At 40.1% G+C, this 15,513-nt stretch overlaps 1 protein-coding gene across 1 annotated transcript in view; it reads right to left on the reverse strand.

Moving 5' to 3' along the window:
- The window catches only part of foxp4 (forkhead box P4), a 125,213-nt gene that overhangs the window by 6,631 nt on the left and 103,069 nt on the right, over positions 1-15,513 (reverse strand). Inside the window, exons 10-15 of the mRNA XM_077529808.1 lie at positions 14,205-14,303; positions 9,747-9,834; positions 7,206-7,289; positions 3,881-4,106; positions 3,717-3,793; positions 3,534-3,635 (exon numbers count right to left, since the gene is read on the reverse strand). Coding sequence (XP_077385934.1) covers positions 3,534-3,635; positions 3,717-3,793; positions 3,881-4,106; positions 7,206-7,289; positions 9,747-9,834; positions 14,205-14,303 — 676 coding nt within the window. The remainder of the gene's footprint in view (positions 1-3,533; positions 3,636-3,716; positions 3,794-3,880; positions 4,107-7,205; positions 7,290-9,746; positions 9,835-14,204; positions 14,304-15,513) is intronic.

Consider the following 15,513-nt stretch of genomic DNA (forward strand, 5'->3'; position numbering starts at 1 on the left):
CTCCCTGACATGCTGTTGGAAGCCGAGAGGGAGGGACAGGCCAGGCATGCATCACTCGTTGGCGTAATTACACGCACACACCCGCGCACGCAAACACACATAATTACACAAGCCATAATCAGCGCAGGAAGCCTCTCTCCCCCGCATCCCTTCAACCCCTGAGCCGCGATGCTAAGTTTTGTAAATGAGTCTGACCCCAATCTCCGCCTGCCACCCTGACGACGCACTCGCACTCAAACACACGCGCGCTCGCACCCTCGACAGCCCGCCGCTATAAAGGAGCCATTTGCATTTGTCTGCGTGATGAAAGCCTGATTCTCCCAGTTAAAATATTAGGAGTCATTTAGAGAGGGTCACAACACTCTTGTCACTCATCCGTCCGGCTCAGGAGGCCTCATTTCAAAAACAACACATTCAATTGTGGGCAACACAAAAACATAATATGTGTTTCATTCTACTTTATATGTCTGAGCCTTGTGTTTTCTGGGGTGTCCAAACGTTTTCATTAATACAGAAAAATGGGCCACTTTGAAATTCTTAAATTTACTAAACACGTTGAAATCAATCAATCAGGAAAGCTATTATATACTGTTTGTTTTATAGCTATTTTTAAAACTTGCTAAATTTGCTGGAAAGGCAGAGTCTAGGATTTTGTAGTTTAGGAGGTGGCCTCGGCCCTGTATGACACTAGACTAGATACACCTCTGCACTGAACCAAATCCCATCTCCACATTCAGAACCAAAACTGTCGCTTGGGGATCATTAACTCATTCACTCCCAACCATTTTCACAGAAACAATCCCGTTCGCTCACGGCTGTTTTACTGGATTTGGACTGATTTTGCAAGGCCCACAGAATATTGTGTTCTATTGCTATAAAAACATGGAACCTATCAAAAGAGATTAGAGTCTCTTCTTTCATCAGGGAAAAAAAAAAAGTATATTTCTATCTGTTTACGTTTTTCAGCAATTAGCATTAGACTATAGCTAAGTTTAATGAATTTTCACTTTAAAATTGTGAGTAATTGAGCTATTTTTCAACATGGCCCTGGTTGATCTCCTTTGCTCCGCTTCCACCTGCTGGCCGTTTGTGTAATAACTACCATTTCTGCAACTGTTCTTTGCACTTGAGAGGCTGCATCAAAGCCTTCTGTATGCATTTAAAAAAACAAAAAAAAAAACATAAATATGTCTTTGGGACACTTAAAACATTAAAAAAAACAACAACTATAAGTTATTGGGGGCAAATGAGTTAATGTTCATAAATCAGACTACCAAATTGTATCTTTTGTATTTTTTGCATTATTACATATTTTTATATACATTTTATTTATTTATATTTTTATATTTTTAGGGCCATTTTTTTTTACTGACCTATGAAAGACCCTTCCTTAAAATTGTATGACATTAATGTCAATTTTGAATTTTCTTTTATATACTATTACATATTAAATATATTTCTAGACAAGTAGTGGAAATACTGGAAAATGCATTTTCAGTAAGTACTGATACCTTGAAATAAGACCGGGTATCGGCTCGATAACTACTCACCAGTCCATAATTATTGTAGTAACAAAAAGTTTACTTATGTATTTATAGTATACAAACATCCACCATCCTTTTCTTTGGTAATGTTTTGTTACATGTTGTGGGCCACTGAAAAATGGATTTTGGACCGCAAATGGCTCCCGGGCCATAGTTTGCACACCACAGGTTCAACTCAATAAAACTTAACGTGCTCCCACCAAGCACAAAAAAAGTCAAACTACATTTTGAAGTGATTTTTACCACTCAAATGTAACAATTATTGAATACAACCATTTCTTTTCAGCCTGTACTTCATATTGCAGTTTGAATCATTTTCCCACTTTGCTTCTTTCTCCCATTGCTTGCTCTCTCCCTGATCAATGACTTCAACTCACTTGACACCGCTGCTCCCCTCATGAAATTTAACGGCTTATTAAGGGACATACATCTTCACGGCCCTGTTTGACTCAGCAGGCTGCTGTATAAATACATAAGGCCAAAGAAGAGTCATATTTTAAGCTGTATATATTTATAAAGTGGAGGTGGAGGCGCCCATCTCTTTACCCTCATCGCTTGCTCCTTCTCGCCTCAGTTTTGGGCCCCCGAGGAAGAAGGTCAAGGGTCTCACTCTCTCTTGAGGAGCTGCCACTCAAATGAGCGAAATGGGTCAGCGCCGACAATGGTTTCGTACGTGTGTGCGTGAGATGTTGTGTAACGAGGCGCCGCATGTGCAGCGTGAGGTGAGACAATGGCGGAAGCCTGAGAGGAGCACGTGAGCGTTGAAGTGTCTCATCAAAGGCAGGAAGAGCCAATAACTGTCCAATCAGTCACGTCTTTGCGGAGTTGAGCTCGGGCTAATGCCAAAGTGCGGAGCGTAAAATTTACTACCATGAATAGAATCGATATGTGCTTTATGTTACTGCTTGAATCGTGGATTTTGGCTATTTCTCATGTTTCAATAACACTATGCAGGAGATGACGCACTTAAACTTTGATTCATTCACTGTAGTGCAACATTTTCTAATGTTTTGACCCTTTTATACTTTTACATACTGGAGCTGATAAAAATCTTTGACCTTCGTCCATTGCTTGATTTCTGTAGCAAGTTAATTCTGAGAAAAGAGATATAGGTTGAAATGTTTAGAAATTGCACAAATTAAGAGGAGAGCACAGTTATATTTTTATGTGAATAAAGTCATATTAGAAAATAAGTTCATACTTCTATAGTAAGGATGGGTGAGTACTGATGCCAGGTATCGGTATCGGGCCAATACTTAGCCTTATGACAAGGTATCGGCACCAGAGAAACCGGCCGATACCAGGTGACTGTTTTACAATAAGGAATTAAAGACATATATGTATTATTATATTTATGTATTTATTTATTTATGTATTTATTTATTTATTTATTTATTTATTTATTTACATTAATTTTATTGTGTGTTCTGTAAAAAAAACATGTATTTTATGAACACATGGAAAAAAAGAATTTAAAAAATCCCACTCATTAAGAAAAAATGTTAAGTTGGGATATACGGGTCTTTCCTTAAAATTGTTATTTATTTAATTAATTATTTAGCAAAAGTACTAATGGTATTGGTACTTTGTATTGGTATCGGTGATGAGTGAGACCAATCGGTGATTGGTCTGAAAAAAAAAAAAAAGATCTCAAACACATCCCTATTTTATGGAATACTGAATAAAGTTAAAACATTACAAGAATAATATCGTGAGGAGAAACATCATAATATGATAAGACTAATGTTGAGATTTTACGGCACAGGTGACAAATTCAATTGTCAACAGTTCCGGCCCCGCCACATTATTTGATGTGGCCCATGAAAGCAAATTATGTGCACCAATTTCATGTTTCTTACTAAAATACCAAAATTCCAAATTCAGTTTTAAAATTGTGACATATTGCAGTCATTTTTAAAACCAATCATATTTGAACAGTTTTTACTGGCCTCTGATTTCAAAAGTAGGTTAAGAAGCAGATGCATTTACCTTCCACGTGGCTGTGTTTCTCCTAAAGTAGGCAAACTTGCGTGTAAACCAGTTGTAGATCTCGTTGAGAGTCAACTGTCTGTCAGGAGACTCCAGAATAGCCTGTAGGCATGCAAAGGCAATTAAGAGGGGAAGACGGACGGACGGACGGACAGGAGGGAGAGGAGCAGTGAGGAGACTTACATGACGTATAAGGGAGGCGTAGGTAAAGGGAGGCCTGACATCAGCGTTCTTGTAGAACTCACAGTTCTGAGCCAACTCTGAGTTGGATTAAAAAAAAAAAAAAAAACTTCAAATCTAAACCCAACATTTGAATGACACAAGTGAGCTGTCGGATGTCGGCCTACCCGAGGCGATGGGGGTGCAGTATTTGTCGGAGTTGCGCCGACGTATGGCCCCGACGCCGTGCGCGTGCGCGTGGGAGTGTGTGTGAAGGCTGGAGGAGCTGATGACCGAGGGTCCCTGGCGCAGCGGTGTGATGGGGGTTGCAGCCGAGGTGGGGGGGTGAGGAAGGCCCTCCGGGTAGACGTCGCTGTCCCGCTTTAACAGGGAGCCGCTGGAAGCCAGGTTCAACTGCCGAGAGGCAAACGTGTAGGTGAGGACACACATATTTGTTCTTTGCTTAGTTGAAGTACTCCACCGATCTAACCCTAACCCACCCATCGTCCCCATATTTCCTGCATTTTGGCGGATCGGTGATCAAAAATAAACCGATCTTTGTCACCAATCTCATCTCCCTCCTTAGAGGTCTAAAAAAGTCAGCCACTGTCCTCTTCTGCTGAGATGACTAATAAGCTTTTCATTTTTTTTTTAAACTCATTTGCTCCCAATAAACTGTAAATACGTTTTTTTTTTATGTTTTAAGTGTCCCAAAGACGCATTTATACGTTTTTTTTTTTTTTTTTTTTTTTTTTTTTTTTTTTTTTTTTTAATGCTAGAGCATACAGAAGGCTTTGATGCAGCCTCTCAACTGCAAAGAACGGTTGCAGAAATGGTAGTTATTACACAAACGGCCAGCAGGCGGCAGCAGAGCAAAGGAGATCAACCAGGGCCATGTAGAAAAAAAGCTAAATTACTTACAATTTTAAATAGATTTGTGAAAACTGATGAAACTTAGCTCTCTGCTAATGCTAATAGCTGCAAAACGGAAACAGATATAAACATACTTTTTTTTCCTGATGAAAGAAGAGACTTTAATCTTTCTTTTGCAATTGAACACAATATTCTGTGGGCCTTGCAAAATCAGTCAAAATTCAGTAAAATGGGATTGCATCTATGAAAATGGCTGGGAGTGAATGAGTTAAGCAACCTATTTGAATTATTTCACAGATATTGTTCAGTGTTTTCCAATAAAATAAGATTGGAATGTGTATGCTTTGTTTTGAAAAAAATCAGGATGGGCAGGTCATACTTATTAAAAGATCGGTGATCGGCCAGAAAATCGGGGCACTGATCTATATATACATGACTGGATAGCCGATAGGCCAACACTTTTGAGGTCGCGAGGCCGCCATATTGCTCCTCCCAAGAATTGTTTCTCGGCATACGGTCCAATACATTTACAGTATCGAAATTGGAGAACATTTGAGACAGTACTTAGCAGAAATAGCATGATTTATGGTGTTTTAAATTTATTAAACATAAACCTTGCCTTAAATTTGTGTATAAATTACAAAATTATAACTGTAATTCAACAAAAGATGCCTTTGCCAAATCTAATATTGGGGTCGAAGGAACTGAGCGATAAAAGAAAAAAAAGAGGGTCTTCAAAGTAGCACGTACCGTCCACTTGTTAATTTATTATTATTATTTTTTTTAATGGATAAAAAAATAGTGACCAACGGCATTATACTAACTGCCTACGAGTTGTGTCTGTCTCATCTGTACGTATACTGTAGAGTTTAGACTGTAGTCTGCTCGCGAGTTCGGAGTAACAAGATGGCCGCCCTGTGACTAAGATTTAAGACCCCTGATCTAGGACTTCTAATAGTTTCAAATCCTGCAATGGAGGACGCCATCATACATGTGCAAAGCAATTCTCCAAACAGAGAACATTTCAGTTGTGTACACCGTATCATGTTGCAGCTATTAGTTTTAAATCCCACCCCACCGCCGAAAACGCACACAAACACCACAGTGACATACATTTATACACAAAACACTTCTGCAATTAACCCTGCTTGCAAAAACAAAACCACACAGCAGCATGTTTGTAAGGAACACAAACAGAAAACACGCTGCGGTGACCAAGACTTCACGGAAGAATACGGGCCAATTAGAGCCTTGCAGACACACGCACACACGCACACATTTCACCACAAGCCGCAGCCTCTCTGGGACCGAGGTTAGGACGACTAGTTTAGGACTAATTAAAACCTCTGTCTGTGTGTGTGTGTGTGTGTGTGAATTTCCTCGGCTTTCCTCCGTTCCCTCTCGCCACCATTTAAGCCGACTCGAGGGGGCGGGACTGTTTAACAGGTACTTCATTAACGCCCCAACCCTGCCAAATCACCACGGCAACAGTCGAACCTTGTTAATTGAGGCCAAGCTTTGTTTCCATTCCCGTCGCCCCGCCCTTGCCCCGCCTCCTCCAATCCCTGACCCACAGCCTCGGCTCCAGCGGTGACGGAACACACCTCTTCCCCATTTCCCATTAGATGATAATGGCGGCCGATACCCCCCCACCCAACACATCAGTCTCACGCACGCACACACGCCACTCTGGTGCACCATTTACATCAACTCAAATTATGACACACTTCCTCTAATTGACAATTAATTTCAACATCTTCATATTTTAATAGGACTCTTCGTAAATCTGAATAATGAAATATTCATTAGACAGATGACTAATAACAAGCACTATGGTCAAACACACACACACACATTTTCACAACCATTACATCTAATTTCCAGCCCTCATCAACCTGCTTTGGTATTTCTCTCTCAGAGCAGATGAGAAATTGTACTCTTTAAATATTGCATAAAAATAATGAAGAACCCCATTTGGATTTTTTTTTTGTTTAAAGAAAAAAGAATAAAATTAAGAAGTAGCTGACTGAACATTAACCCACACTGGTCAATAGAGGGCACAAATGGCAAGCTACAAATAACACAATACAATAATAATAATAATAATAATAATAATAATAATAATAATAATAATTATTATTATTATAGTAATAATAATATATATATATATATATATATATATTTATATATATATATATTCAATTAATACATCTAAATAATAATAATCTAATATATAACTAGCGACAAATAAAATAATACAAATAAAACTAAATCATAAATAAAAGATCTAAATATATAAAATATATAATAGTATTTATAATAATAATAATAATAATAATAATAATAGTCCCAAAAAAATCTTCAAAAATAGAACTCTCCCACTTTATGTATGTTTTTTGTATGTAGTAATAATAATAATAATAATAATAATAATAATAATAATAGCCCAAAAATCTTCAAAAATAGAACTCTCCCACTTTATATTATAGATTTGTAGGTAATAATAATAATAACAACAACAACAACAACAATAATGATAAATACATAAAATAATAATAATAATAATAATAATAATAATAATAATAATAATAATAATAATGTAATTGTCATAAAAATATGGGCGTGCCAGTGTGAACTCACAGGTTGGTTAAAAGGCTTTGGCTCTGAGGGGCGCATGTGCAGGTGGGTCATCATGGCTTGGAGTCGCTCGCTCTCTTTTGCCAGCTGTGAGAAACAAAATGCAGGTTATGGTCTCGCACTGCCCTGTCTCTCTTGCACATAAATACAAGGCTATATTGACACAGTATTACGAGTGGAAGTACACCCTGGGCAGAGAGAAGCATGAGAGCACCCGCAGCACTCTCACACGTTCGCACTAGCCTGCAGAAACACTTGTTCCCTTTTGACATTGTTGACTGCCTTTAAATGGCTTCCATTATAGCCTGTGGATATCCTTTCTGTGTGTATGTGTATGCGTGTACTTTCAGCACTATTAACACACACACCCCGCGACAGCATGTGTGAATATTAGAAATGTAAACATGCATGTGTGTGTGTGCGTGAGCGGTGTGCGCCTGTTGAGGGATGAAGTGACACGTCAGTGAGATAAGGATGGACATTCCGATGTGATGTGATGTCGCCTGCTCCTCTGTCACTTTGTGTTCCCTGGTGGAGGTCTCAGCATCGCAAAGAGAATGTTTACCACCAGTGGTGGGAGTCACTGTTTTATTTTTGTGGAATGCAGTCATGCACTATTGCTAATAACAATTTGAAAAAAAATCTGCTGAGTTAGATTTTTATGCTGATTAAAACTAAAAATTATCTTGCTATCATCAATGGTTTACACTTCAGATAAGCAACATAGCATTGATTAGCTGTAGAAAGACTGTAGTAAGAAGAGCTGATTACAATTGGACTCATCTACAACTACCTGGCAACTTGTTTGTGCAGTCTAGTTTTCAAAGCTTGTAATTTTTCCATATACATAGACATGTATCGGGGATCCTATAGTTAATGAACTTGACACGTTAGAGAAAACGAGATTATTTTGGATTTCAAACCCAAAAATTAGTCAAAAACAGCTGTCAGAAATGTCTCAACAAAAATAACAAAACAAAAATCCAGTGTGAAATAAACTGTGTCAATGATCTCAGTAATGGATATTAATACATCTTAAACATGTGATGTGTACATATACATACTCCACTTTTTGCACCGATTTTGTGGAAATCTAAAACATATTCAATGAACAGTAATATTGTAACATTTTATCAGTGGTTTTGGTTTCCCGGTGTTCCATTAATGTTCTGAAGTGAAATTTCATAATCATTTGCAGTTGTTTTGATGTACACTTCAAGGGCAAGTCAATGCAAACACTTTCTTTACAATAATATGTTCTATGCAGCTCCATTAGTCTAAACACGACAATCTGATCAATATTGTGTTGATGGAATATGAGTTCAGCAGCAAAATCCACCTGTTTTTAATCCATCTCAGGGGGCGGCCATTTTGCTACATGCTGTTGAGTGAAAGTGACAGTTGCTCAGGTCTCAGGCAGCTCACCTGTTTCCTGAGGTTGGTCATGTGACGTTCACAAGCTGAGTCATGATTGGGCCGCGTAGAAGATATTGTAAAGAAAATGCTTGACTTACCCTTGAAGTGATGAATCAATTAATCTTGATTTTGATGATTTTGTGCTTCCAACAGCTTGGCGAATCCCGTATTTGCTCGATAAATGTATGCTTGGGTGCCTTTGCTGTGGAAGAACCACTTCAAACACCTTCAGGATGAACCAGAACAGAGCGTGTGAACGTGACGTACACTAGTAAGCCTTAAAAGTCCTGTTGGAACCTGAAAAGGGGACTGCAATGTCATGGTTTGAGTTGGGTTTGGGTTTCGTTTGATTTTATCCTTGTTTTTCTTAGTTGTAGTCATGATCTGTGTTTTGCGTTGTTGTCCTTGTGTGCACCCCTAGTTTTGTCAAGCATTGTCATGTCCACCTGTGTTTGCCTGCCCTTCCTCATGTGTCAACCAATCAGCACCCTCTGCCACTTGTGTCTTGCCCAGCTGTGTCTAATTGTGTTGATTGGTGTGTGTGTGTGTGTGTGTGTGTGTGTGTGTGTGTGTGTGTATTTAGTCTCTTGTCTCCCCTCTGTCCGTGTCGAGTCATTGTTGTTTTCCCCCGTCTTGCTTTGCTTACCTTTTGAAGTTCGCTTTTTGTTTGGTTTAATTAAATTCCCTTTTTTACTTCACCTCTGCCTCCTCGCCCTGCTTCTCTGCATTTTGGGTCCATAACCACACCTAAATTCCTGACATTACAACACCATATATTTTTTTTAATTTTTCACTTCATGACTTCATGTGTCTTCATTTGCTCATACAGCACACATATGAACAGTTGCGTGTATCAGCTTGAGCAAGCTGTCAAGAGTGTGGCATGTCCTTTTGCTTTCTTGCTCGTCTCTTTTTTTTATTTCTTCTTTTCCTTCCTCCCCTTCACCGCCTCACTCGCTCTCTCCGGTGACCAGAGCAGCTTTATAATTGGAGCGGCGATGGCAGCTTCCCCGCCGAATGCTCCTTTTAAATTACAAGCTCCACTGCTCTCCATAAACACGATGGACTTGAGCAAAATCGGGTCGGGCCTTTTTTTTAGTTTGGGAAGTGGTGACAATGAAGGCCCACCTGTATCTCCAGTTGCTGAACCACCTGCATCTGGACTCGACACTGAGCGGTGCTGCGGTCATCTAGGGCGTGCTCGTTGTTCAAGTGCCTAAAGAAGATTTCACGGGGTTAAGTCATTTCTGGAACGGTTGCAAAAAACAGTCCTGGTTGCTGATGACTTTGGAGAGCGATCACACTTTATTTAGCTGAGAGTTACGAACTGTCTCCGAAATGTCCTCATGGTTTATTTTGTCTGGTGAAGGACGCAGCAGCTGTGTTGTGCGTGCGTGTGTATACTTCACTGGTGCTAAGTGAGCCGTGTTCCAAGACAACCACCTGGATATGAGCTCATGCGTTATCGGCCAAAAGCTTATCTCGCAGACGCGCTTCTTGCTAAACTTCGCGCCACTTCGTATGAATGTGCGTTCGTGTGTGACTGAGTGCCGGCGCTGTTTGTTTCCTCCGCTGTGGGAGGACCTGGGACCTTCTGATCTTTCCCACTGCACCCCTCCCTGTCTCCCTTCCTCCATCCCTTTCTCTCCTCTGTCATCACCAAGGTTATTCGCAGGTTGCTGCCGCCCGCCCACCGCGTGTTTGTGCCAGCGCATATCCGTAAAGTGTGTGTGCCCGTGCTCAAGAGGGACTTTTTATGATATCATGTGGTGTTAATCCAAAGGAAGCACTCTTCTCACTGTTTTGGGGCAAATGAAACTTGCGCATGATAGCGCGCGCGGACGTGCGCGCGAGTCTCTGACTTCAACTTCGGAAAGTTAGGCAATATCAGAGTGAGTCTTGAAATGAAACAAAAACAATGATGTCATGGCATGGCTAATCCATGGCTCAACACAAGTGCACGATAATAATAACAAAAACATGATCTCACTTCTCTCCCCCCTTTTTTTTTTTTTTTTTTTTTTTACTCTCCTCACTCTTCCGTCCACTCTTCCCCCTCCCACATCTCCCTAAATGCCAATGATTCACTCTCATTCCGACCAAAAAAAAAAAAAAAAACTCCCTTCTGTCTGTCGATGGGACATAAACAGTAGCAGGTTTTCTTTTTGGATGTGGCCCACAATAAGGCTCTGTTTACTCCACAGAGTGCTGGCAGACAAGACATAAACCCACATTAAACCCGGGCCCATCACCACAGACCCGCACACACTTGGGTATAAAAAAGAAATAAATAAAGAAAAACAAGAAACAAACACAAACTGACCGACCCAACTGTTTGTGTTATTCAATTACCCCAAAAAGTTGGGTCCAGTGACTAACCCACAATGAACCAAAAAAAAGTTGCTTTGTAGATTATTCATTTTATCTGACCCAATTTTTGGGATTAAATAACTAAAAAAATAAAATAATTTTTTTAAAAAATAATAATGGGTTGGTTTATTTTTATCCAATTTAGTCGGACCCAAAAAGTTGGGTCAAATGAATACCTGCAAAGCAACCCCCAAAATTGGTTCACTTTCTGGGTTATTAATTTAATTTAACCCAACAAGTTCGGTTGGTTCACTTTTTACCCAATCCAATTGGGTTATACAATTAATCCAAAAAAATTAAGTCAAATAAATAACCCAAGTAAAAAAAATTGGGCTGCTTTGTGAGTTATTAATTTAAATTGACTCAAATGTTTAGTTTAAAAAAAATCAAAATGTTGGGTCAGTTTATTTTTTCCCCCAATTCAGTTGGATCCAAAAAGTTGGGTCAAATACATAACCCACAAAACAACAACAAAATTGGTTGCTTTGTTGGATAATTCAACTCAAGTTGGGTCGGTTAATTTTTTACCCAGTTCAATTGGCTTATTCAATTAACCCAAAAAGTTGTGTCAAACAAATAAGTTATTAATTTAATTTGACTCAAGTTGGGTCAATTCATTTTTTTACCCACTTCAATTGGGTTATTTGATTAACCCAGAAAGTTGGGTCAAATGAATAACCATGAAACAACCAGAAAAAAAATTGGGTTGCTCTGTGGGTTATTAATTTAATTTGACTCAAGTTGGGTCAGTTCGTTTTTTACCCAGTTCAACTGGGTTATTTAATTAACCCAGAAAGTTGGATCGAATGAATAACCCACGAAACCACCAGAAAAAAACTGGGTTGCTTTGTGGGTTATTAATTTAATTTGACTCATCTTGTTGGGTTAAATAGCTCAGTTAATTTTTAACCCAATTCAGTTGGATCGATCCAAAAAAGTTGGGACAAATTAATAACCCACAAACAAGTTAAAAATGGGGTTGATTCTTGGTTTACGAAGTTAATTTGACATAAACAACCTTAAAAGTTGGGTCAGCCTATTTTTTGACCCAGTTTGGGTTATTTTTGACCCAACTTTTCAAAGGATTTTTACAAGGGAGAGAGGCAAGTGGGGGTGCAAGAAAGTCTGAAATAGTGGAGCGTCTTCTTCCTCTGCTCTTGCCGCTCCCCTCACGGGGTGATGACAAAGGCTGCCTTGAAGGGGGGAGCATTGTCGGACTTACGGGCATTATCTGTCACCGCCTATTTTTTCTCATCTTCAACTCTCTCTCTCTCTCTCTCTCTCTCTCTCTCGCACACTTTCACTCTTCCCCCCTCCCTCTCCTTCCATCTGCCCGAGGCTATGTGAAATGAGACACCAAACAACAGCTTTCCTCTCCAAACTTTCCCAGCCTGCCTGCGAGCTTTGATCTGCTTGTCCGATGCCATCACAATCACCAAGCGCACTTTCATGATAAGGCCGATTTCATCACCTTGGCTAATTAATACCCCTCCCGCTTTTTCAAATTGCTTAATAGTTCCATAAAAAACATAACGACGGTGAGTTTGTTTCGGGGGCTTCGTTAGGGGCTCGTGAAGCCGTCGTCAGCAGCCGCAGTGCTACGGGAAGTCCGCTGTGTGAGTGTGTATGTGTGTGAGGAAGTAAAGCGTGTCAAGGCCAGACTCGGCATCCTCAATTGACTTCATACTGGTTAATAACAACCGACGAAGATGTGCACAGGAAGGACTGGGACACAACACTGATGAAATCAAACAACTTGCGCTAATTATGATTTTGTTGAGTGGTAAGCTTCCATGCTAAGATTTTTTTTCCCTATGTCATTAACTGCCAGTAAAGTGTTAGAGTCATTGGTTAAAGGTGTCAATAGTTTTCTATTTTTATTAAAATTTTCAAGAATTGCAAAAAAGAAACTGAATGGAAACGCCAGAAAAAAAAAAAAAAAGGCCCAAAATTCGCAAAAAAAGTTTGTATGCATTTTGTCAATGGAGCAATTGCGTGGGAATGCTGAAAACAAATTGAGAGATAAATTGTGAAATTATAACCTCCTGGTTACTGGACAATGTGCTTGACCAACTGTTCCACCGAGCAGTATCAGACACCTGGTAATGATAAGTTATACATATGGAAGTGGGCATGGAAAATGATATTTAGAAAAGATCAATGACTGTCCCATTGAAAATGAATGGGGAAAAGTTGATATTAAATGTAAAATTGTGCAAATACTGTAAGTAATATAGAATCAGACGGTATATACCCCAGGAAGCGTGAATTTTGGAAGCTAGTTGAAATTTGAACAATGTAAATTGGAAGTATTATGTGGGAGTTGTTGCGCGGCAAAAAAAGTGTGGCGAATAAAAATGACAATAACAAATGTGGGAATTGCACGTTTTGACCGATAGTACGTCACGCATACGTTTGTAGTTACAATAAATGGCGGATGATAAAGTAAGATATGTTTGGGGAGATGAAGAAACATGATTCTTTTTAAAATTAATTAAAGAAAAAAACATGAATGCAATTTTAGATGGCTTTGTTGACACAAGCTCTGAATGTAATGACACACTTAAATGCGTGAGGGAAACCAACAAGACAAACTATTTCCCACCCAAAACTCCCCATCGTCCCAACGTTCCGTGGGTGAATTATGTATCCCTCACTACGACGTCATCTCGCCGCGCATATTCGCAAAAGAAGAACGGATGGAAACGGGCAAAGGTCGCACGTCCGTTTTGCGCATTTTCAGAAAATTTCGCTTCAAAATTTCAAAACATTTGGATGGAAACCTAACTAACGTATACACATGTATAGATGTGTCAGACGCTCACTGAACGTGATGCAACCAATGGCAACCGACAACTTGGAGAAGTACTCATCAAATACATCAGTGGCATGTGTGACTGACATTCGACATTACACTTGGGTTTTACTTCATCTTCCTACAAGTGATCTCAATCAAATAAGATGTCATGTTTCTTTTAATACATGGATGAAATTGGGTCCCTGAGCCCCTTTAAATGTGTTACAATTCAAGATGGAATTGAAGACAGTTTTGATGTGGTCTTAAACAAAGTTTGTGGTTAATGAGAAAAGAAGTGAATGACTGCCAAATTTGAGGATAACAACCAAGAACGCTTGGAAGGAGACATCAATGTCTGAAGCTTAAATCAACACCAACACAGCAGAATATGGGTGAACAAGTAGATTGAAAGCACTTACTTGATGAACTTCCCCATGTCCTCACACAGTGCTTCACAGCCAGGCCACTTACACTCTCCATGGCCATAGAGAGGATGGGAACCGGCGTGCTCCTCGTGACTGCGAGGAGAGACACAATATGCGGTCAATCAAAGCAAGGAACGCGCGCGGCAAAGTGTCAATCGACCACACAAATGAATAACCGTTTGCAGCAGTAGCGCCGAGGCAGCCATCTGAGCGCGGTTAGCTCGCGCCGCGCGCCGAGCCAAGTGCAGCCGGAGGATGATAGAGCAGAGTGGGGTCAGTTGCAGAAGCCAGGCAAATAATGGGGATCACTCCAGCAACCTCAGAAGCACATTTTGGACTTCTACTCTTTTTTGTCCTTGGCGCGCACGCGGCGCACGTGTGTGTTCTTTCTCGCTGTCGGCTCTTGCGTTTCAGGTCTTTGACGCCGAGCCCAACTCGATGGTTATTCTAGTGAGCTTAACTGTGCGCAACTGGGCCAGCTTGGCTTGTGCTCTCGGTAAAACAAACATTATATATATGTGAGTAGAATGTGAATGTATACGGGTGTGTGGCGGGCCCAGTAGCAGATGTAGACCGAAACTTTCTCTGATTGTGTGTGCGGATTGAGGATCCTACCAAATGAACATCATAAGGTCGTCTAACACAAACCATTTGTTTTGCAGATGGAAACACGTCTCGCTCTCGCTCCCTTTTTTCGCCTCTTCCTGATCTAACGTGCATGCAGAGGTTGGGGCAGCGTATGAGTGTGTGTTGGCTGTGCTTGAGTCAACTCAGAAGCTGCTCAGACAGCAGCCGTGACAAACTGCTGGCAACCACATTTTCCTCCACATCAGCCATGCATTAGCTTAGCAGGCTAACTGCACTCACTGTTTGGATGCACTCAGCTTGGACCACCATTCGAAGTGACTTCCTAGGCGGGGGCCGTGTGTGCGTTAGGAGTGTGACGATTAGGGATGTAACGATAAGGGCAATATCGTGATATTGTGATATTAAAACTGCCACAATATCATTGTCGTCATGTTCACAATATTTAAAAGAAGAATATCATTGTCGTCATGTTCACAATATTTAAAAGAAACACTTCTGTTAAAAAAAAAAAAAAGTCAGGTTGATTTCAATTTGTGCAGTTCTAGCACCCTCCAGTGGCTATTTTATTAGTGCAATTTAATATATTTTATCCTATGTTTAAAATCTATGCTAATTGTCAGATGAAGGGGATCCTAACTTGCTTGTGAAGCGATCAATGTGTGCTTGCATTAGCAAGTAAGTGCCTCACTATTGTTATGAGATATTTTAGGTGGTT

Source organism: Festucalex cinctus, chromosome 8 (assembly GCF_051991245.1).
Source record: "Festucalex cinctus isolate MCC-2025b chromosome 8, RoL_Fcin_1.0, whole genome shotgun sequence".
Taxonomy (NCBI): Eukaryota; Metazoa; Chordata; class Actinopteri; order Syngnathiformes; family Syngnathidae; genus Festucalex; species Festucalex cinctus.